The sequence below is a fragment of the Branchiostoma lanceolatum genome, chromosome 13 (genome assembly GCF_035083965.1).
Source record: "Branchiostoma lanceolatum isolate klBraLanc5 chromosome 13, klBraLanc5.hap2, whole genome shotgun sequence".
NCBI classification, from domain to species: Eukaryota; Metazoa; Chordata; class Leptocardii; order Amphioxiformes; family Branchiostomatidae; genus Branchiostoma; species Branchiostoma lanceolatum.
In genome coordinates this window covers 6,684,846-6,708,728 of record NC_089734.1, presented here as the reverse complement: position 1 = coordinate 6,708,728, position 23,883 = coordinate 6,684,846, and the positions used below count along the sequence as shown (strand labels likewise).

Here is a 23,883-nt window from a genome sequence, read left to right as displayed (position 1 = left end):
GTTAATGATCCTATGTGCTGTCCCACGCTCCTGTGTGATGATGAAAACTCCCGCCTGATTTTTGCCAAAAGATCTTTATCAGTGTTGTTTACGTCGGTCCTTCCCTTGCTGTCGTATCGCATGTTTGTTATACAGTATTGCTGTAGTTAACGATTGACGCCCTATTTGTGCGTGTAGGTGTGACTGTGTGTGCGGCGCTCTCTCTCTCTCTCTCTCTCTCTCTCTCTCTCTGTGTGATCGCGTGTTACACGCACATAGACACAAACACACATGTACACGCGCGCGCGTACATGTGTGTTTGTGTCTATGTGCGTGTAACATAACGATATATATGCGTGCGCGTCAACCTTTTACAGCCACACAATAACATTCCTGTCTGTTACTAACCAAACGACTCGAATTCACACATCACTTCGGATAACGCCTTGGAAACATAGGTGATTTCAAGAGAAGATTTTATTATGCCATGAAATCTCCTAACGTTACTTAAGGTGAGAAACTTTACATATATTGTCTGAACTTTTTAGAAAGGAGAAGAAGACAGACTTTGACGCCAATATTGACCTTTAATATATATATATATATATATGACGCAGGTGTGTGGCAATGCTGGTCCTTGCGTAATGGCTAATGCACGTCCTATATTGTAGCGCGGCTAACTGTTTCCCAGTCTCATTTACGCCGTAGTCTGAAAAGTTTCGAAACGAAAACAACACCTATTCTGCTGAAAGTGCAGCATCACCGACACGAGTACGTTACTAACCATAGAATCCCTCATATCCTAGCTCCAGTCCTCTCCTCCTGTCGCTTCCCTGCGGAATATTTTTCATAGGGAAGCGATCGGACGAGCGGACTGAAACAAGGATTAGAAGGACTAGTCCAGGCTATGGTAGTCCCTGTGGGCTATGTTTCTTCCGTCTGTTCTCGAGTGGCTGCACCACTGACAAGTACAATACGCGGTGTTATTGTTCGAATTCCCCGGGAAGAGGTTCGGTGTTCTGACGGCTCTTTTTTTCGAACGTCGTTAGAGAACGAACATGGCTGCGCCCCTGTCGACAAAGACGTGAAAAAACTAGATCTAGGGACAGGATATATTTGTCCATCATCAAAAACATCGGTTCTAACTTATTTCTGGAACGGTTGGACAATGCTTGGTTTTATTACGTAACTATCGTCTGCACGTGACTTTGCGTTGGCCTGGCAACGACGGACAGTGGCACTGTGAGGTCCGGGGAAACCAGTGGTGTGGAGGTAAACCATCATCAATCTTCTTTCTAGAATGACGGTTAGCAAAACAATATCGGTGAAATTTGTATTGGCAGAAGTCTAGTGAGTTGATATAACTTTTCCTTGGGTATTGTACTGTACTCAACGTTCAAACCACAAGTCAGCAAGGCTGTTTTTTGTCTCTGTCCAAAGACAAAGTTGGTGTGTCTGCTATGTGACACTGCCTGTGGAATCTGTGGTGTTTGTAGACATTTTTAAAGGATTTAGAGTTGTTGTTTTTCCTCTTTGTTTAAAAGGTTTTCAACAGAGACCAAAGATGGGCTTGAAAACCTTGTACTTTGCGTCGGTGGTGCTGTGTGTCCTCGGTTCTGTCGTGTCCGTGTACTCAACAGAGGGACAGTCGGGAAGTCCTCATAAAGCTTTCCCTCAAAGGGACAAGTCTCAACCTCTGAAAAGAGTACAAGCCTGGTCCCTGTCAGAACACTGCCCGCTTGAGTGCGACTGCAACCCAAACACACTGGAGTGTAGTATGAGCGTCATCAGGGGCAGCCTTACCGAAGTACCCGACCGACTCGGAAGCTATCCTAAAGCGCGGCAAGCCAAAACATTGTAAGTATAGCCACATTCAAAAATGTACCATTTCTTCTTGATTTTTTTCGTGTACACTGTGTGCGTTGAGTATCGCGTATTGAATTTCATCTTTGGGTTTTCAGTGAACATTAAGAAATCATTTGACGACCATTGTCTATCAGAGATATCTATGTTTATTACGCTTGACGGTCTCTGAATGGTCCCGTCTCTGCATGTAGCGCCTGCTTGAGGAAAAGGCTTTGTAAGGTAACGGTATACTTGTGCATTCCTTCTCCAGAAATTTCGAGGGAAGCTCGATCACCAGGATCTCTGACGGCGACTTTCTCGGTCTAAGCCGAGCCGAGACGCTGTGAGTAGAATTATTTCTCTAAAAGTCGCTAGACCTCATCTACATCTGATGAATGCACAGTCTGCAACATTAGCTTTAGTTGTGCTTATGACCATGAAACTTTGTTGGCTCAAAACATATACTATGGTTTCCTTGTGAAAAAAAACACATACCCTTGATGTCTCAGTCGCCTGTTTTTCGTCGCCGCCGCTAACTACTGTGTTGATTGGTGGGAGTCCATGTTCTAATACGGTCATTTACTATTTTGGTAGAAACCTGAGACATAATCGATTGGAGGTGGTGACCCCTGATGCCTTCGAAGGACTGAATTCTCTGCGCCAACTGTAAGTATATTTGTCAAGTTCAGTTGTTCTGCAATCATACATCGTGCTTTGTACGTTTTAGTACACCAGATGCCTTTGTCACTTTAGAAGCCGAAATCATAAAGAAATTGGATTGTTTGATTTGATTTTGACAAAAAGCCATTTCTTTTTACCTTGATGACGGCATTTTCTTTCAGCTATCTTGACTATAACAAGATTGGAGAACTTCCCACCGATGTGTTTGATCCACTTGTCAACCTTAGAGTTCTGTGAGTAGTGGTTTTCAAAATATATCTTACGAACTTGTTGTTATTTTTGTGCAAGTTTATACTGGTTAAGAGTACCTACAATGTTTACTCATCTTTTTTCTGTTAGAATGTATATGTTTTAGTTCACTTTCTAACTTCATTGTACTTATCCTCAGAGATTTATCCCACAACGAGCTGACCCTAGATGACCCTGAGGAGACGCCCTTTCTGACATCACATGGTCTTCCAGCCATCCAGACACTGTATGCTATTTTTTTTTCATACTATCAAGATATAAACGAAAATGATGCTTTGAAATGTAAAAAGCTCAGGTTTCCTTATAAGTCATCTCACTCTTGATTGTTTGTAAGTACTGTAAAAACGCACACGTTCACCGTTGTTGAATCAAAGTTACAATGTGCATCGTAACACTTAAACCAAATATGGTTGGAACAAATTTTCCTCAGAAACCTGAGTAACAACGCTATCCTGACGATATGGGAGTACTCGCTGGTAGGACTGGAACAGCTGACCACTCTGTAAGTCCAAAGTCAACATTTCTTAGTTTACAGATTCTAAGCTACATGAATCCGTTTCAACACTACTGAAAGTTAGCACTCTGTATCTGTTGTTTCTCTCAAGTTTCTGAATGGTAGATAAGGATTGTTTGACGGATTAATACTTCTTCATTTCTCCTTGGATCACAGCATTCTTGATGACAACCCACTTGAAGACGTTCAGCCGGATGTCTTCGCCAGGTTACTGAATCTGGAGGAACTGTAAGTAGACAGAACATTGCCATCTATTCTCAAGACTGTTGGTTTTTTAAATTTTGAACGAAGCTACCTTTCTGCTAAAACAACCCATGATGATGATGATCACTATATAAAACCCTGATCTGCACAGTTCATGTTAACATCAAACGTGGAAGAGAGATTGCAGAGGAAATTTCAGAAACAGAAGTAACCCATTGTTCACAGTTTGAGTAACAATCAACCAACAGTTAATCATTATGACGTCATTATTTGTCATCATTTGCTGTTGTTCTAATATCTACTCGTTGGTTTTGAGCAGCGATTGTAGTCTAGCTTCTGACAATTGACACACCAGTACTAGCCGCACATTTGTATCATGTGCTTGATTTTATATGTTTCAAATATCGCCATCCCAATACCCAGGTCCCTGGTGGACGTGGGTCTACAACCCGAGGTTCTTCTCAGAGAGCTGGATAACCTTCCCAACCTCCAACGCATGTGAGTTATTCCTGACTTGCTCTCATAGTATGGACGTTTTAAAGCCACGGAAAAGTCTTCGAACGTTCACGTCACCAATGATTGATATGGGTTCTAAGTAAAATAGGAGCCCGGGAAGTCATTAAAAACAGACAAGAGGTCGTGTGTCAGCGGTACGTCAAGTTCTATATCATCCTTTTCCCCGGCTTGTTTACTTTCTCGCAAATCCAAATTCTCACAACCGCTTTCTCATCGAAAACTGCAACTATCTATATAATCATAGTTATCATAATTGCTAACACCTTCCATGCAATTTGAAATCGTGCTGCATTGTTTACAGTCATCTCGGTAACGATCGTGATGAGTGCAGCTGCGCATGGGTAAAACTGATGGCGATGCTGAAGAAACAGGGGGTGGCTATCGTGGAGCAAGACACACCGGAGTGTAGCGAGGGGGATTTGAAAATCTGCACAGGTATGTCTGTTTAAAAATGTCAGAAAGTGAGTACAGATACATAAGTTGACCCATTTTATCGCCGTGTGAGGAAAATCTACCTCCCTGAGCGCTCATGTTGGCAGCTTACCATGGCAACCAACTAAACATTGCTCCATACACTTATGACGTCATTGACCGTTATCCAGTGACGTCACAATGAATCGCAATTTTGTCAACGTTTTCTGTGATTCAATGGGTAGTATGTGGTAACAATTAGAATTTCAATTCAAAACTGTCTTCGTAATAAGGACATTCGTTGTAGAACGTGTTCTATTTACAAAATGCCGTCATAATGGCGTGGGTCTATCCTTAGAATACAGTCATAGACGCCGTTCCTGCAAGCATGATGTTACTTTACAGCTATTGTTGTTGAAAAATTAGATATAATTGTCATGCTTTGATCCTTTTTTGCCTCAGAGCCTTCGAGTGCTGCTAGAAAAGACGATATCCCAAACAGTAAAAAAGCAGCACCGGTTGTCAAGTTGTCGTGGAAGTCAGTCAGCTATGGGGCGCCATCTGAAAAGCACAGCCGTGCCCAGATTCCACAACAAGAAAGGCGCGCCAAAATCGCTAAACCTAAGACGACGATGCAACATCACCTCGTACGTATTGTTAAAGACAGGCTCTTACACAAAGAAGATAAGGAGAGTGTGGCTTCTGAAACCGACGCCTTGCCATGGTGGAACTCCAACAAGATGAAGACCCCCGTTCAGAATGAACTACACTCCAGTACGGCGTCTGAAAAATCTCCCGTCATTTTTCCTTGGTGGCATCCAGACTATGTACGGGCATCGCCGTTTCAGATCATGAAATCGCCGATCTTTCAGGGATCTGAGATGATGAAATCGCCGATCCTTGAGAACGAAGTGGAAAAAGAACAGCCTTCTACTAATGTACCTTGGTGGCATCCGGACTATGTTAGATTACCCCAAGGCTCGGAGACCACGGCAGGTGCGCTAGATTCTCCGTTTGGTCCTAAAAAAAGCCCAACATCAACTGGTCTCTACAAGACTCCAGTGAGTCAGGGTCAGAGCCATGGCATGCCAAGCAGAACCGAAAATCGCAACGGAAACAACAGGGCAAAGTCACGAGTGGAAAGTTATCCCAGCGTGCTTAAGTCGCCTTATGGAAGCCCACACAGAGATGGCAACTCCGTTCGACCTAAACCGGACGCGCGCGGGAGCAGAAATCGCAGGCCTCCAGCTATCCGTCGACCGCATAACAAAGATGACTACGACAAAGAACGCGAAACACAGCTACGTCCAGCTATCCGTCGACCGCCTAACAAAGATGAGTATTACAAAGAACGTGAAACACAACTATCTTCAAACCGTCCTAGATACAGCCAGAAGTATCCAAAGAAATATTTGCATGGCGAAGACCAGATGACACAGTTTAGATACGCCCAAAACAAACCGCTTCAAAACACACAAAAGGACCATGAGAAAGACTTGTACCGCCACCACGACAACGTCAAAAACATATTGGCAGGAATAAAGAAAACGAGCCTTTCTCTGGGAAGAAGGAAGCTGTTCAGCGCTGTTGGAAACGGGAGAAAGACCGGTCAATATGACTACACCAAGACAGGCTCGCATACAAACGAGGTTTCTCAAAGACAGCACGGAAGTCGTGGAGGGAACGAATGGTTGTACAACACGTGGAAAGGGGAAACATATGAAAGAGACGGGAGCGAAAGAGGGTCTGACGGAAGTCGGTATGAAAGACAGTACGGAATACCGACGGGGGAACGTATTGCAGCGTTTAAAAGAAAGAGACCACCATCGTTTCATGGAATGGAAGAACAAAAAATGGAGGACGACTTGGAAAGGCTGAGGGAGAAAGTGCGGAGGGTGAAATCGAAGGTTCACTACATGCGAGAACTTGAAGAAGAGAGGAGGAATCACGGTGGAAAGAAACCAGTTTCTGTCAAATCTAAGACCAAGGTGAGAATACCTTAGAAGAAGTGCATTAATTTTTGTGCCAACTCTAAAACGAATCGAACAAAATTTGGTGAAATCGGCTCACACAAGCTAGATAACGATGCAATATTTTTTTCCCAATTTTTAAAAACAATTTGTTTCATACCGAAAATGTTGTTAACACGAAAGGGATTTGCTTCTCGCTATAAAAGGACAAAGACAACCCGTGTACTTTAAACTTGTTTGCAGGGATCAGACAGCCGGGAGAAGAAATACCTGATACCCATCCTGTTACCCATCACATGCGTCATTGCGGTGCTCATCATTGCTCTCCTCGTCAAGGTAACGGTATTGTCGTCAGAACTGTGTCGTTTAAATCCCAGATTTTCCACAGAAGTTGGGAAAATCGACCTTGTGGTTTGTCAAGCTTTCTGCCTATCTCATAACATATTCTTTGACATCTATTATGCTAATCATACGCTATCCGTCTACAGGCTTGTATTAGACCTCAGAGCTAACCATGGATATATACGAATACACAATGTAGCTGTGCATTGTTTGAAATGTTGCATGTTGCGATGTGACACGTCTGGCCATGTCTGTCCTTGGTGCTGAGATGATACACGTAGTGTTTACATCGGCACTGGTAAGGTTTGTCCGTTGCTTCATTCAATATGTATACAGATGACTAAATATCAGAATTCATCAACCGACAATGGAAAAGAGACCGAAGATCTTGACTTTCACCTTGATTTCAGTATCTAAGCCGCCGCCGCCGAGGCGCCCAAGCTGAAGAGGGTGATGATCAAGACTGGCTGTCAAAATTGACGAAAAAGGCCACGAAGAAAGTCAAGGTAACGTAATGTCATTGAGATATTACAGGTATTGCCTCTCGCTGCATTACAAGGACGCCACTATCATTCAGCGGAATGAAGTAGAACTGCCACTTAAGATATCCACGTGGTGATGTGGATGATGATTGGTCCATTACGATAAGCTGTCCAATCAGTGTAGACTTATGTTTGCTTTACGGGAATATAACAGTCAGTAATCTGAATGTATCCCCTGTGGCAAATATTGATTGGCTGTTGACTGACCAATGGGTAAGGCCAATGGATCCCTCGTCATCATCATTAGATTTTTAATGTCCATTCTGATTGGTTAACTTAACCATTGTCTGGTCACTCGTGGCGTCGCATGAATTGACCAATCAAATCGCAGCTACCATGACGTTTTAGTGTCAATCTGCAGCATCTATCTAATTGACTGCTAGAGGTCGCTCGTAAATATCCAATCTAGAATCGATATTATTGTTGTGACGTTCTTTTATAATCCGCTTGGTGGCGCCACTGTCACTCAGCCCTGATTGTGGCAATTGAATTGTTTTCTATTGTTCGGCGGAAAGAAGAAGAGAAAATACATAGTAAAGGTAACTTTTTAGATTATATTATATAACTTCTGCTGTCGAACCCTGAAATGTATTATGTAACTTGATGTCTTATATCTTCTTTGTTGTACACAATACACATTTCTTTTCAAATTGCCAATGAAATCAGGTACGATTGTCTTAACGATTATTATGTCTTATTGAAAATCTTGCAGAAACCTATCTGGGCCCTTGGGCGGGGCGCTAAACAGCTGAAGACCAACCGCAAACAGGCCATGAGTCTGGCCGGGGATCAGGAGGACTCCGAAGACGAAGAACTGTTCGACGTCAAAAGAGAACCTGACAAACCCTTCAAGGCTTACAGGTGAGTTAGGTTTTAACAGCAGATTTCTGAAAGGATTTACAAAATTCGTAAACACAGCGGGTCAACAGAATTTACAAAACACGCCACGACAACCGATGATTTCTTCATGATAATGATATTTTTTCGTCAAACCTTTAATACTTCCTCTAGCCGCTCAGCTAGTCACAAGCTTTTTGTATATACGGTAACAAGTTTGCTATTCTACAACCTAGATGGGTTTTTCTGTGATCTTGTATTTTCATCTGACTCAATTTATATCCCTACAGAAAGAGTAGGACGAATCCGTGAATGCCTGCCATTTCAACCCATCCGACAACAGTCGTATCTCTATCACAGTATCTTCCCGGTGACCTCACATCTTCATACATACGATTTCAACGTGGCGTAAAGAAACTCCGACAATGACACTACTTTAAGCTGTACGGCCTTCCCAAATACATGGCATGACTTCCTACGAGTACAGAAGCTATCTGCTAGGACGGAAGCCTTCCCGCGAACACGGAACAGTACTGAGGTTGAAGAAGACTTCGTCACGCACACATAACCAGGATTGAGGCGTTCTGAGGCTACATGTACATGTTTCTCTGTAGAATCGGTAGGAAAACAGCTCAAAGCAGTTTGCTGATTGATATAGTAGTTGCATTTTTGTTTCACTTACAGAATCTGTATTCATAACGCTACGCACACCGCATGTGAAAGCTAACGTTATGATCTTCAGAACTTATGAACTTCAGACTCTTTGTGACTAAACTAGTATATGCCACCTCTACTTCTTGTAGCTTTGATGATATTGTGCGAAGTTATATATTATTTCCACTGATAAACTCTCTTAACCCACTTTCACCTCCATTATGGTCAAACAGGAACAATAAAAATGGCAGAGAATTATACCAGTGTAGTTGATTTCTTTTATTGACTATTATATATATCAGACGGGGAGACAGGAGTAACTTCTGCCCGGGTGTGTTGGCTACTCGCCCATCTTGTCTGGGGAAAAACATTAGAAGAAGACAGTTCTGATAAGATATGACAAAAGATCACTACTGACTCTCCGCAATTTGTTTTGCAATATTATTTATTCTTTGTTGACATTGACACTTGGCATATCTTGTTTGCGACTTCCACTGTGCATACAATACTTCTCAGCACAATCTTGGTTAGATATGTACATGTAGACTCTTCATCAAAAATACTGCTACATCCACAAAATACAGCATACATTTCCATTCAGGTACTTGATTACATACCAAATAGTCAGTGGCACTTGGGTAGAGTGTATAGATAAGCTAGGACCATGAGTACTAATCTCCTACCACTTTGAGATACATGGAACGGTTTTCGTTGTTTGTTTTAGCCCGAGTAGGTTTTATTACCGGTACCCGTTTCAGGTTTCTAAAGACCTGTGGTTGTCAACTATCTTTTGTAGAGATTTACTTTTCTAGCAATTTTGTTTCCCAAGAATAAAACAACGAATCAGTGGAATCATTAATAACTTAAGTAAATTTGAGTTCAAACTGTTAAATATAGGATATCTTACAAAAACAAACCATAACAAAAAGAATTCATCAATAAACAAACCTACACCATCCCTCTACTCAATCATATTATGAAAATCCTACCATTTACCAAATCACTCATGTTAGTCATTTTCTGTCCTCCACGTAGACAATAATCACCATCTTTCAATATTTTACAAGGTGCCTTTCACAGGAATTTGTGCTCTCATAATAAGTGTTCCTCGCAACGTTTACATAATTTTTAGACCCAGGTATGCTAGGCAACTGGAAACAGCACCTACCTGTAATGTTAACCAAGGAAGTTCATTAAAACTTCTTGCTGCAAGTGACATTGGTCCTATTACAGTATGCATATAGATTCCTGATATATCGCATCACTCACCATACAAGGCACATTATGAGACACACGTCACATTGCACAATAATATTTGTACGTCACAGCATTTCCCACATTCGTCAGTACAATATAATGACATAATTACATTACTCTCACTTCCAGTATCTTCAGCAGACTATAGATAAATGTCTGTACTATTTCTAAGTTCCAACAGTTTTCAGGTTCTAAGAGAAAAAAAGCAAACAAAATGAAAACAAAGAATTGAGAAGTTGATATAGTTACATCTTGATGTACTTACTAACACGAATTTGAGATTCATTATACTGAATTTCTGAAGACCTTGCTCTTGTGTTTTTAACAGTTCTTTCGTACTCAAAATGAACAATATAATAGCTACACTATTCATAAATAATAAGTTTTCAAGGACTACTGAAATTCTAATCATTTCTTGGTACTGAAAGTCTGTCCTTGGTACTGAGACGCTGACTATGGTCTGTCTATCATTTAAGTGTTTATAAAAAAGTTACTGATAATTCAACTGTTGAAATTTTGTCAAATAAATTTTTTTTTATAACAAATGGGGAATTATTTTCAGTAGTTACATATTCCTGAAGAAGTCATTATTTTTTCAATCGGCCTCAAAATACAAAGTTGTTAGAATTGATAGATTTATATGTGCTCTCCACATCATTTTCATTAGAAAAATAGGCAAAAAAAAACCCCCACCTCTTTCCATCTGTGGAAACATAGCAAAGCCAAAAAAGCAACACCAAACTGGATCGAGAATTATGGAAAATTTGGTTCGTACTACATAAAGCAAAGTACGTCCTCATTTTTTTTCTGGCCAACTACATATATATAATGACTACTATCAGCTTAAGCGTACTCCACACAGAGCCCTAAACTCTTCCAGACTGCTTCCAGGTACCGTAACTCTAGAATACCCCATACACGGCCCCTACTCTATGGACATGTTGATTGGCTGTTCCTCCGGCAACGGCTGGCGTTTCCACTCCTCTTTTGTGGCTATGAAGCCGACAAACACTCCAAACAACACCAGGGTGAGACCTAGGCAGTTGACAAGGATGCCCTCGGGTGCAAACTTACTGTACGTGTCAGCACTGTGGGGAGGGGGGCAGGTGTCAGTACAGTACAGTACAGAACAGCTTTTTGAAGGTTACCGTAACACATGATGAAAGTATGGTTAAGGTCAAAGGAAGACAAAAGGAATGTACCAAAGATTAGTGGAAAAAAGTTATTGCGACAATATACCCTCAAGAAAGTACAGTATACTTACCCGCCAGGACCACTAGGAAGATATAATTTTTATCCACAAGTTTTGCATGAGAGAGAAATGAGTAAGAAAATATCATTGTATACAGAAAGGATAGCTGTAGTCACATATCAGTTGGCATGCATAATAAAGAACAGCATTCAGTCTCTTAGTTTGACAGAAACATACAGTTTTATTATCGCTATCATGATAATCAATGTCTTGAACAAATATTCTCAGAATAAACAAAATCAACTATATCAAGCTTATAGCTGCCCTTCCACTAATGTAGCCCTTACTAGGCTAGGGAGGAGGCCCAATAAGCCCCAGACAGCAAGAGATTGTGTAACACACCCTACACAGTTGGACATCTTTCTCATCAACTTTGCTATCAAATGTTCAGAAGCGATTGTTACTTACATACTGAAGAGGAGTTTCTCAGTCAGACCCGTCAGACAGGCGGCGATGGCCAGGGCAAAGATGGCCAGGCCCAGGAAGCGGTGGTAAGGCATGAACAGGGTCCGGATCCAGCGGCTGGCAAATGGCAGCATATAGGTGGACAATCCAAGCACCCACTGGGTAACAGTCATAGAAACATCATTAGAAAATCATGCTATCAAAAAATGCATGATTAATAAAACTGTACTAACAGATATGCTGTTAGCCAGGTTGCCAGTCTTGTTAGCTTTAGTCTGCTCCCATTGATTTCTACTTGAGATATCCCTGTAGGCCAACTGGTAGCAGTCTCACAGTTGATCTCCTGGTTCTAACTAGATTGAAACTGGCCCGGGAGACCTTGGTTCAAATCCTGGGAAGGGCATCTCAGTTGGGGTTGCACCCATCTTTTGGAAGGGACGTGAAATATGGGTCCTGTAATTGAGGAGGTGCCTCGAGTATGTGAGAGGGGAAGGGCTCAGCAACCCCTTCCTGTAAAAATATACCCTGCTACTGAAACAGCAAGCAAACTTGCTGACCACTAGGCACTACAAGGTGAACAGCAACAACTGATTGCCACCCAACAGTGGAGCAGACTACATCTAACAAGGCTGCCATCTAGACTAATTCACTGTCAGATGTCTATCTTAAAATATGACAAAGATAACAAAACAAAAACAAGGAGTTAGTGGTGAGAATAAACATATCATGTGGATGCAGCATACAATTTAAACATTTGCAATTCACATTATACTATAACTTACATACCATATTAGTGCTACATAGTATTATATTTCAAATTCTACTTCTACCAGCAAAATTGTAATTAAGCATAAAACAGATTAAAAGTCAGATTAACTACATGTGCCAGTGGTTAGTCTGAACAGAGTTTAGTACTAGTATCTATGAGGTAATAACTTGCAGAGAGGGTAACAACTTATCGATGAAGTACATGTAACATCATGCAACAATTAAGGGTGACATCTGATAAGAAGAATACTACATCTACATCTATAGAGAATATGAAATGAGGGTTCTCTTGTCTGAGGTCATATAACATCATGCAGTGAGGGTGAAGCTATGACATTCTGTGAGGTGACATCATGCAATAAGACCCACATCTAAGAGAGATCCTCCATTTCAAACTGTGAAAGCAACACTGAAGACATTTGACAATTGACACCTTTTTTTAATGTCATCCTTTAGGTGTTCTCAAGAACCAGTTTTTGGATGGTTCAGGCGCTAAAGGCCTTTAAGAATGTATGTCCAGGATTACGTTGATGAAGGTTAGACATCCAGGTAACAAGTGTGACTGAAGATAGTGGATGCTACCTGAAAAGTCTGACCTTTCACAAATTTATCCAGTTGCTTGATTAACTTTTGGTACTGTGCATGTCTAGAACAGTTAAAGTACAAGTAAATACATTTAAGTTTGTGGTGGTTAAATGTTCACGTTTTTTGTGGCAACCTCTTCACAGTAAATCTAAAACCACCATGAAAATGCTTGTTTTGTTTTCTGCCCGCTTATCAATTTGTTTCAGGGGCGAAATAAAGACTGCATAAAACACTCCATGTTCTCCCAACAGCGAACTTTAGAAATGCATTTACAGTATTGGTTTATTGCTTCCACAGTTTAATATGAATGTGACCAGAGACAGAGACCACCACCAATACACCCGACTACACCACACCACAGCGCAACGCAGCGGTACCTGTAGGGCGAACAGGATGACCACGGTAAGCCCCACCCAGCTGTGGAGGCTGTACATGTTCGCAATGCCGTTAGCATTGTGGAAATCAAACGTAGCCACCAGAGCCACGATGGCAAATATCAGCGCCGTGACTTGTAGCACGGCGTGGAGAACTTTCACACCGAACTTCACCTGGTCTCGGAACACGCGGTATGTCAGTATCCCTGTGAAGAAGCGATACAGTTAGGGGTTATCTAAGGTTATGTATCTTAAGCCCCGTTCACACTCGTGCGTATATGCAATTCCATATGAGTTCTGTATCAAAATTTGTCATTACACAGCCATACGCTCAAAAATTAGAAATTTGTCGAATTCACTAACTCGCACCTAGCATACAAATGACAAATTTAGAGCATCCATTTTACAAGAGGTGGCGCCGTGCGCAACAATTTTTTTCTCATACAGACTTGATATATGCACAAGTGTGAACAGGCCCTTACACAGAATGGACATGAAGATGGGGCATTGTCTAAAGAAATTGGCTCATTGGCCAGCCAAAGCTATTGTCTTTGATGTTTCTGTTGAGGGTTAAAGGGCAACAATGAAATCCATGGTTAACATGAACCAATTGTGTCCAATGGCATATTGAGCAGCTTTGCAGAATTGGAAAATGAAAACAGGGTTTGTGTGTAAATAAGCAGGTTTAAAGAGTATTTTCCAAACCTTCTTGCTGTAGAGTTGTGTAAAAGCTGACTTTTCAGTATGTTTTCAAATTTTGTAGACAAATGGATGGTTGACATACTATTTGTGCCCCATATTCTTGTTCATTAAAAGGTAACCTGCCCTGCCCACACCCATCTTCAATGTGGAATGGTCCGAACGCAATTGAACATGCCTTGAATTCAGACTTTGCCACATTTTGATAGGGGAATCAGGAGAGTTTGTGAAAGGAAAGCAACAAACCTGGGCATTAAACAGTACTACACAGCCAAGCCCCAACCAGGAGTGAAGTGAGTAGGCATTAGGGAGGCCTGTGGCATTATGGAAGCCAAACACCGCCACCAAACCAACAACAGCGAAAACAAACGCAGCCTTGTGAATGAAGGCATGAGCTAGTTTCAGTTTTTTCTTTTGAAGACGTGGCACAAATCTATAGATGATGATACCTGAGCAAAACAAAAGAAAACAAAGGAAAATAAAACAAAAAGCAGGTGAAATGGAGGTGTGAGAACTAGCTACAACAATGTGGCAAATAAGTGAAACAAACCAAAACGAACAATAAACAAAGTATCACCAACGGTGTTAAACACAGTATGTTAGATTTCACAAAAGGAGAACAAAGCAGAATATTAGGTGACTATGAACTATAAGTACAACCAAAGCAGTTGAAAATAAGGGTGAAGTGACATACCGGTATGCATTAAAACTACAGCCAAGTCAGTCAAAGGAAACAGAATGTACCATCCTTTCAACCCTTTCCTACATTTCTCACTCTTTCTAGCCTTTCTATTCTATCTTCAAAAGTTAGCATTCCCATGTAGACATGATTGATACCATATTCTGATCTTTTAATATAGTCTGTTGATGAAGGTTAGACATCCAGGTATCCAGATAGAACATTAACGCAAAATAAACCAAGCAACAGGCTAAATTTTCTTAAGAATCAGATGTTTCAGATGGCACCAACTATCTTTCATCAGTGACTGAGAAAGTTAAGTAAATGAAACGTATGACTCTTTAATAAAGAATTTAGCTAAGATGCTTGGTTTTTCTGTAATTCTAATCTGATCTTCCTGCCATTTTCCTACAATCCTGCACAAAAAGCCCCCCATACTGTAATTTTTGTTCCTTTCACCATGACTTTATGTTCACTGTTTTCACGGTCACCTCTGTACCGTGAACTTATCATCACCGTGAAAAACCTGTTGTAATTATTTATAATTCCTTCACACATCCGTTCTGTAAATCACTTGGTGCCACCGTGAAGTTAAAGTTTAGCTAGAATGTCAATTTTCCTTACACTGTGAAGATAAAGTGAATTACAGTATTCTCACCGTTGCCATATAAGAAGACCAGCCCCACCACCATGAGGACAGGGTGCCAGTTAAACTGTTGCCCGGATCCGTCCCAGGCAAAACCTCCTCGGTAGTGAGCCGTCCAGTAGCACACCTGAGGGAACACATAAACCATTTCATAAAGTCCTGAGACTCTTCAAATCATATTGTTCTGAACAAACGAACAAACAGAACACATACATGGACACAACCGTACTAAGAATCTACAGCTGGTGATATGCATCAAACCTGAAGTGCAAGCATATCTAAACCTAGCAAGATGAGGAACAGCAGACGATAAGCTAGATAGTGAGTAAGTGGCAAACTAGAATGCGCATATTCCTTGTTTCATTGTGCATTCCAGTTTGAGCACTGCACCAGATTTAATCACAAGAGTCTTACTTTACATTTGCCACTCTTACCACTAACAAAACTACAAATACTGGTAGTAAGAAGGGTATATTACTGCCACTTTGTCAATCTTGAAAGCTCATGTGAACAAGGGAAATCAAAGTTCAACTGATTGCCAAAAAAAAAGGGAAAAATTATGTTGTCTTATCTGATATTGTCATCAGTGAAATTAGCATGATTGCCCAATCTGCAAATGAAAACTGACTTTGGAACAAGTACATTAAAAAGAATATGGAAATATCCATGGCGACTCACCATGGCGATGGCTGCCACGCCCAGGGCCTCGACCACGCCCAGCAGCACAAGAAGCCCGTTCATCCTGGAAGTTCTTGGATAGCTATACCCAGACTGGAAGTCGTCGTCATCAGCAACAAGAGGCTTGCGGACTGGTTCCATCCTCAACTACCTGTGCAACATTTTAGAGTTAAAAAGCTGTTGTTATCTGTAGTCTTCTACATACAATATGCATATGGCGTTTAATGTATTAAAAGGAATGAGCAATCCACTGCTTCTGTGATGTCACATTATGCAGATACAGATGCTGTAGAACACGTGACTCGGTGAGCAGTGGATCATATATAAGTTTCAGAAAGTATATGGTGCCCGCCATCTCTGTTGAGAGATGGTCGTAAAGCCTCGATGTAGATGGTTTCTTTTATTCCTCTTGCAAAACTGTGGAACATTTTACAGTTACTGTAAGTGTAGTTATAGTAGTCTTATTGATGCAATATGCAATGGTCACAGTGTTGTAGTCATCAATGGCAAATCCCCAGGTTTCCCAAACTACAGTCAAACCTGTACTAGTGACCAATTCTGCATTGGGACCACCTGGCCATTGTGGACACTTTTTGTGGTCTCTTGGACTTTCTTCCCATTGACTTAAGCACTGCAAATCATGCCTGCAGTGAGTACTAGTGACCACCTGTCTACAGCTAGTGACCAAGTCCTTTGAGCGGTCACTATAGGCAGGTTTGACTGTACTGGTAAATGTGATAATCCAAGGAATTTGAAACAACCAAATATTTCGCTCACTGCCACCATGATAAAAGAGATTAGTATTCCAAACTTCTGCGTATCTGCCATGTTTGAAGTCATTACGAGTAAATTGGAGTTGACAAACATGCATATGGCATGCAAAACGTCTTATAACTCATCTGTATGGCAGTTAACGTTCTCATTAACAACCAAGGCAGCCAAGTCTGCGTAATGCTGTTCTAATTGGATTGTTTCTCATGCAAGGATGATTCCCGCCTACGTAGAGTGCTGATAGGAATAAAAATCATTTGCAATTATCATGCCAGTTGGATCCAATTTGGAAAGCACTTCCTACTCCAATATGCATGTTTTGCCATTTTTGGGTAAAATCAAAAAGACCATTCAAGAGTAGATATCATCCTACATTCAATTGTGTTCAGCACCAAGGACAGGCCCCACCAGTGTGTGACTGGTGTACAGCACCAAGAACAGGCCCCACTAACAGTGTGTGAGTAGTGTACAGCACCAAGGACAGGCCCCACTGGCAGTGTGTAGTTGGTGTTCAGCACCAAGGACAGGTCCGACTGGCCGTGTATGGATGGTGTTCAGCACCAAGTACAGGTCCCATTGGCTGCGTGTGACTGGTGTTCAGTACCAAGGACAGGTCTCACTGGCAGTGTGTGACTGGTGTTCAGAACCAAGGACAGGTCCTACTAACAACTTGTGTGAACAGTGTTCAGCACCAAGGACAGGTCCTACTAACAATGTGTGTTCAACACCGTAACTGGTACAGGATCTGATATCCTATATCTCCACACCACCTTCCCTACTTCAAATGTGCCCATCATTAGTCCATTACCTGTCTCCTGATACGAGCAGAATGACTGAAGTGGACTGGATTGAGCGTAATTGGCTTGACCTGGTACATCTTTCTGTTTGATAAAGGTGCCGACAATTGAATCTTTCACAATCAGGTCACTGCACATGAAAACTCTGACAATGTAGAACTTCCTTTGTTGACTTAGAGAGAGTACCAAGACTTTTCTTTTATCTAAGGTGTATGCCTAGTAGAAGGAGATACATGTAACATGTGGCTGTGCTACTGTTCGTGATAAAAAGTGTGCAGCATTTTCATGTCTGCAGCTCTCTCACTATGAATCCATAACACCACAGACATATACTCAGCCTTGCATTGCATTACTACAGTTGTTTAAACCCTGAATGCCTCCTTTCCCCTCCTACTGCAAAAATGAAGACCCTGCAAACCTTCCTGAATTATTTCATTGCTAGTAGCTTACAGTGGCAGCCTGGAGTCCAGCTTTGTTAGCTTTGGCCTGCTCCCAAGGCAGCTAGTGGACCTTGGGAGCGGGCCAAAGCAAACAAGGCTGGACTCCAGGCTATACAGTGAATCGAAAACATCGAGCACATATAAGGGGAGAAGTGCACTTGGTAGATCTATAAGTAAGAGCCATGGCCACTCTAGAAGTGAACTTCAAACACTCCACCGCTCGTTCTAGTGACCTGAATCACCCAATAGAGCTGGTTATTAGCAAAGTGCAGAGAGACTTTGCCACTTTTTGTTAGCTCAGCACTCCACTTTCCTTTCCACAACTGGCACTCCCCGGCATAATGGCGTTATAAGATTTGCATAACATCAAAACAACTCACAGGAAACGGTGAACCTGGAATACAAATCCACCTGTCGGGCTAAGTCAACGACATTTCTTAGTTCTTGGAAACTATTTTATAAAAAGTCACTTAACCCTCAGCATACTAAGTGACACTGCAGACCTCCAAATCTGTTCCAGCTAATTGGTAGGTTAGCTTCATAAAGGTTAAATGAGTCTATCATTATCCTGGCAACATTGAACATAAGGAGACATGACAATTTAGAAACTGAGACACATTTTTGATTACTTTTCCTTGTACGGATGTTGTACAATACTCAACAATGATAATATTGCTTTGTAATCTTTTTTCTGATTTTGTTCATATTTCTGCTAATCAACATAATTTGAAAAACTAAAAAACTCACAGCATTTCATAAACCAAATGAAAAATCAATGCTAGATTTGATTACTAAAGACCAAGTATTTTAAGGATTGATCCCTAAATACCATTATGTGACATCATACATTTATGTATAGATTTAACAATTTTCCCTTAGCATATGGTATTGGAGAAAACTAACTTAGTTCTGCCTGAAATCACAAATGTCAAATATGACTACTACGGCAAGACTGGTATTACCTTAGATTAAGTTGCAACAAGATGACCTTTGAGTTAATTCTTACAGTGGATGAAGAAAGAGAAACATTGATAAAAATTTGCTGTTAGGTACCATATGGTACATGTAAAGTCCAATAAGGCCCATCATATTCCTTCTTTTCTCTGTGAATCTAGATTTCTATTTCTACACCTATCCCCATAGTAAAATTCTTAAAATCTCAACAACAGGATTATTGTAAATGCAACAAGCAAAAGTGTAAAAAAAACATCAGTTATGCAGGGTTTAAGCAAGAAAAATTAAGTTCCCTTAGGAAAAAAAGGGCTAACATCTGGCAAGTGTACTACTACAACTGCAAATATCCTGAAAGCATACGTGACAATATTGAATAATGAAAATCTAAGTAACGAAAAGCGCATGTTAAATGAGAAAATTCTAATGGCATTTAAAAGATACACAATGAGTTCTAATTCTCACTAATGCTTTAGAACTTTAGATTTTGGTTGCAACATTCATGAACAGAACTCTAGATCTTTTTACAAAACACCTGCCCTGTTCTATTAGTACACAGACCTTTCAACAACACACCCAGATTTGTAGTACCGTTATCCCACCTGTTACACATACAAGTATGAACCATCAACCTAACATACTGAAGAAATGGCAAGATCTCAGATAGAAAACTGATTCATAATCACATGGCTAAAATTTCAACACCAACTGTGTGTCACCAACAAAACCTATCTCCACCCTACCTCCATGATATTCGGCACCGCTGCTGAAAATTTCTGTTTCCTCCTGACCTCGCCCAGGCGAGAATAAGCACTGCTCATCAAGATTCCCAGAACACCTACCCACGCTGCCTTGTAACGGAACAGTCCACTATGCCATGAAGGAGGGGGGAGGTAGGGGAGAATAAAAGGGGCTTCATCAGGATTGTAGTAATCTGAAACAGTTTTAATTTTGATGAATCCTTGTAATTTGTGTAAGGTAATCTATTTTAGTTCCATACAAATAGCATCACTTTTTTTGGATTCATGATAAAATACAGGACAGGAATATTAAATTTCTTCACTGTCAAAAAACTTAAGTAAAAATTCCAGATCAGATAATCATTTTCTGTCAGCCTTCACGATTAACTATGATTACCGGTAGTTCGAGGTATGTCACATGACCAATGTGCGTCAGTGGGGCAATTTTCTGTACTGAGAGTGAGACATGCCATATATTTGATAGGGAGGATTCAAGGAAGGCATTTTATGAATGACAACAGACTGTGACTTGTGAATGTACAAGCACTTGTATCTCCAGTAACAATCTTACATTATATAAGTTATAACAGATGATTTTGGTTCATCATTCATATGACCAGTCCAAGATATATATAGCACTTCATGTTTGTGAGAGGACAGATTGCTATTTTTTAGGTACACATTTATCACCATGGGGATAAAAGATATGGTAGGTTGATAATACATGTATAGTATTTTTCCTGATTATTTCTACCCTACAGTCCACTCTACAATGGTTTCCTGACTGCTTTGCAGTTTTTAAATGGAATATTCCCAAGTGCATATGTACATAAGTGTGTATACATATCCTGTTGCATTATTTATTACCTTTTGATTGTCACCAAATAACATCAATTACCTCACATCAAATGGAATACTTAAAAAGGATTTAAACTACATGAGAACAAGACCAGCTGCAGGAATAGACTGCTTTATAGCATTGGGCAAAATGGACTATGCCATGTCTACTACATTTGACAGTTTTACAGCTTGAAGTAATGCCTAGTGAAAATCGGCATGCAGTGTGTTTGTATGTTCCATCACAGCTAACCATGCTGGTACAAGTCAAACCTGGTAGAACAATATGTTTGCATGGCATGGCATATCACAGCCATCGTGATAACATACAAAATTCAGGACTTAGGTTTAACCTTCAAGCATGGCAGACAATATCTAATTTAGTAACATGTACTAGCCACATGACTGCAAACACTGGGCGATAGTATATACGTTATGGCAAACATATATTAAACCTTCATCAATTCCGATTGATTTACCAGATCATGAGTCCACTGGACTGGCTGAGGTTTGGTAACACTCATCAAAGATAGCTAGGGTCACATCGATTCAAATTGGCTTCAGTCTCTGTATTTTGCATAAAACAAACAGTGTGGGCAGGTTAGATAAAACAAATCTGGCATTCTGTTCTGTAGTAAATGTAAAGAACACAGGTATGAGGTTGACTCACCTCGATTGACCTATTTATAATATAGTTGGGATGTGGCAGTAATTCAGTTGCATTGCCCAATGAAAACAACTGCCCTCTAGCCAGGTTCACAATATGACCCTTGATATTGTTTGCAAAGCTGTCAATCAAAAACCAGCAGGTGAGGCAATGTACTTAGGCACATGACTGTCACATGGCCCGTAGACTGTAAACTGCAGTGTCACTCTTACCAAGGAGGTCTGCACCAAATATACAGTTAAATACACACAAACAAAACTATGAGATTTTTAGAGAAGAAAAACTGTCATCTTTTCATTCTTAGCCGTGCTTCTGCCTATGCTACTTGTCTTTCAAAACCAACTAGCGTGTGAACAAAGTAGGTTAATGATTACAAAGTTTATCCAACATGCGCGTAACATTACATAAGAACATTGTAACTGCCTACTGCTAACTTTACAATGTGCTGAACCATTGCGATTTTCTAAAATTGTTATTTTTTTTCTACGCAGGCTAAGGTCTTACTTTGGTACGGTAAATCATGATTATTATAACATTTCTTGTCTGCAGCAGACGGTTGTTAAATGTTTATGTATCAAGCAAACACTATGTTGAGGAACAAGAAAGGCTTTGACAGCTAAATGTAATGTACAATCTTTGTATCCTAATTCCTACTATAGATATTGATAAGTTACTGTGAACAAAAATAAGATATCTATTACTTGAGTCTCCCAAAAGATTATACATCATTTTCATCCAAATAGCTCTGGATCAGAATCTATTACTTGAGTCTCCCAAAAGATTATACATCATTTTCATCCAAATAGCTCTGGATCAGAATACTGAACAAATGCTTATGATAAACTACAACTATCACAGTCATCTAGCTTTCTCAACCTGTATATATCTCTACTCTACTTAAATACACTTATTTTCAACCTGTATATATCTTTACTCTACTTATATACACTTATCTATAACTCTAGCTTCCCACATAACCCTCTTACCTTGAGTATAAATGTACACCACATATGATTATGAAGGTGCCAAGATCTTCACTATAGAGGACTTTTGTGACCAGCTGTCCTCGGCTAGGCTATACCTATATACTACAGGTAGTAGCACATGGCTGGTCACATGCCTGGCCTACCTGATGCAACTTATTAACAACTTAGACACAATGTCAACATTAAGTGTACTCCAGGTCAAGGACCTTTAGAAAAATCAATCCCAACTGCTGGATAGCTTTTTCATTTCCTGAAAGATGTTACATCTTTCAACTCCATCCCCCTACTTTGCCCCTGATGGGGACAACTTATTCTGGGGTATCATGGATGATGATAATGTAATAGCCTGAGTGTCATCCTGTTTATAGTTCCAGGCTTCATGGTGAAGGTAGAGCATGGAACCAAACAGGATAACACTCAGGCTAATGATGTAAGGCCTTAGCAAAAAAAAAAACTGTTGTGTTTCCGGTTACTGTCTTGAAATATCTTGGGTCTTAGGGGTAGGTAGGGATTCTCTTATTTTCTTATTTTCTATTTTTTTTATTTTGGCCGAAGTAATCCAACAAATACAGTCTAGCAATATAAAACTGAAATGCGTCAGGCACTGGTATCTTTAACATCATCATATTCATATTGTTATCATACAGAAATACGAGCACAAGCTATAGAATATCAATAATAATATCAGGTGTATTTGCAGCCAGTGCCACAGGCAGGTACCCAATGTGTAGGGTAATGAGGCTGTTTAACGTGTTCGAGGCACATCAATAAACTGAACAAAGATATAATATGTCTACTACACATTCTCACATCAACTATTCATTAAGCTTTAATCTGTTAACAGACTGTGAAAGACAGGAAGTCTGTTTTGAGTTCTATGAATTCATCAGTCAGATGTAAGATGAAAGATTTTATGTCCCTTGCCAGCGGTCCACCAAAAAAGACTAGTAGGGTCGGCAAGTTTTGCTGGGGTCGGTTGGGTAACTGGAAACAGTCAACATGTTTTTCCCTAGGTCTAAAGCCATTTATGTAAATCTGAATCAACCGGTATAACCAACCCTTGTCCTAATGACATCTATGCAAATAAGCAGGACCTTACATAAGAAAATACTATGATATTATAATTAACTGGGAAATAATTGCTTTTTGGTCATGATGACATGCACTATGGGGATCACCGCACGCCTCTTCTTTAAAACGCTCAAAGTATGAAGTTATTACGCAAATGTGCTTAACAGTGTTAGTAAATGTCACTGCCATAAAGATTTCAGCATTTACTTTATTTCCACTTTTTGGCCCATGTTAACTGCTTTACCACAGAAGGTGAGAAAAATACACAATGTAAAACGTTGTTACCTCGTCAGCTTTTGTTCAAGTCTTCCCCCAGCTGTCCACAGCAACAGCCTTACCGAGAGAGCTGCAGTAGAGTTGTCTTAAAGTGTCTAAGGACGTCACGTTACACTGAACAAGGAGCTGTCTTACATGCACGTCTTACGTATACGTACCTCGCCGGGTTAGCCGCGCCCACTCTAACTGAAACATACCACTAGTAAGAAGGGTTGACAGGGTCAAGGAATTAAATACACTGCCGCAAGGTTTAATCGGTA

At 40.5% G+C, this 23,883-nt stretch overlaps 2 protein-coding genes across 5 annotated transcripts; one reads left to right on the top strand and one right to left on the bottom strand.

The window, feature by feature from the left end:
- The first annotated feature begins 969 nt into the window (after window positions 1–969).
- On the top strand, window positions 970–9,572 carry LOC136447343 (uncharacterized). The gene is made up of 15 exons (XM_066446162.1): window positions 970–1,251; window positions 1,524–1,836; window positions 2,096–2,167; window positions 2,419–2,490; window positions 2,667–2,738; window positions 2,894–2,980; window positions 3,185–3,256; window positions 3,425–3,496; window positions 3,896–3,970; window positions 4,290–4,423; window positions 4,862–6,387; window positions 6,613–6,705; window positions 7,122–7,217; window positions 7,966–8,114; window positions 8,381–9,572. Exons 2-15 carry the CDS (start codon window positions 1,544–1,546, stop codon window positions 8,400–8,402), a joined length of 2,835 nt encoding a protein of 944 aa, XP_066302259.1. The 5' UTR covers window positions 970–1,251; window positions 1,524–1,543; the 3' UTR covers window positions 8,403–9,572.
- LOC136447345 (transmembrane ascorbate-dependent reductase CYB561-like) lies at window positions 9,172–23,801 on the bottom strand. Of its 4 annotated transcripts, none has more exons than XM_066446168.1 (6): window positions 23,633–23,801; window positions 16,088–16,238; window positions 15,422–15,536; window positions 14,331–14,533; window positions 11,662–11,816; window positions 9,172–11,089 (listed from the first exon to the last, which is right to left on the bottom strand). In XM_066446168.1, exons 2-6 carry the CDS (start codon window positions 16,226–16,228, stop codon window positions 10,927–10,929), a joined length of 777 nt encoding a protein of 258 aa, XP_066302265.1. In that variant the 5' UTR covers window positions 16,229–16,238; window positions 23,633–23,801; the 3' UTR covers window positions 9,172–10,926. The 4 variants fall into 4 exon arrangements, with proteins under 4 accessions (XP_066302265.1, XP_066302262.1, XP_066302264.1 ...); XM_066446165.1 differs by lacking the exon at window positions 14,331–14,533 and adding an exon at window positions 13,389–13,591 and having other exon boundaries at window positions 23,633–23,800; XM_066446167.1 differs by lacking the exons at window positions 14,331–14,533; window positions 23,633–23,801 and adding exons at window positions 13,389–13,591; window positions 22,277–22,405.
- Between the last annotated feature and the right edge of the window lie 82 nt (window positions 23,802–23,883).

Coding starts and splice junctions, on each gene's coding strand:
- LOC136447343 (XM_066446162.1), top strand. CDS start 1,544: ATGGGCTTGAAAACCTTGTACTTTGCGTCGGTGGTGCTGTGTGTCCTC. Junction 2,168..2,418: donor CTAAGCCGAGCCGAGACGCT/GTGAGTAGAATT, acceptor CTATTTTGGTAG/AAACCTGAGACATAATCGAT. Junction 6,388..6,612: donor CTGTCAAATCTAAGACCAAG/GTGAGAATACCT, acceptor ACTTGTTTGCAG/GGATCAGACAGCCGGGAGAA.
- LOC136447345 (XM_066446168.1), bottom strand. CDS start 16,228: ATGGAACCAGTCCGCAAGCCTCTTGTTGCTGATGACGACGACTTCCAG. Junction 15,537..16,087: donor GCGTGGCAGCCATCGCCATG/GTGAGTCGCCAT, acceptor GTGTTCCCTCAG/GTGTGCTACTGGACGGCTCA. Junction 14,534..15,421: donor GGTCTTCTTATATGGCAACG/GTGAGAATACTG, acceptor TGTTTTGCTCAG/GTATCATCATCTATAGATTT.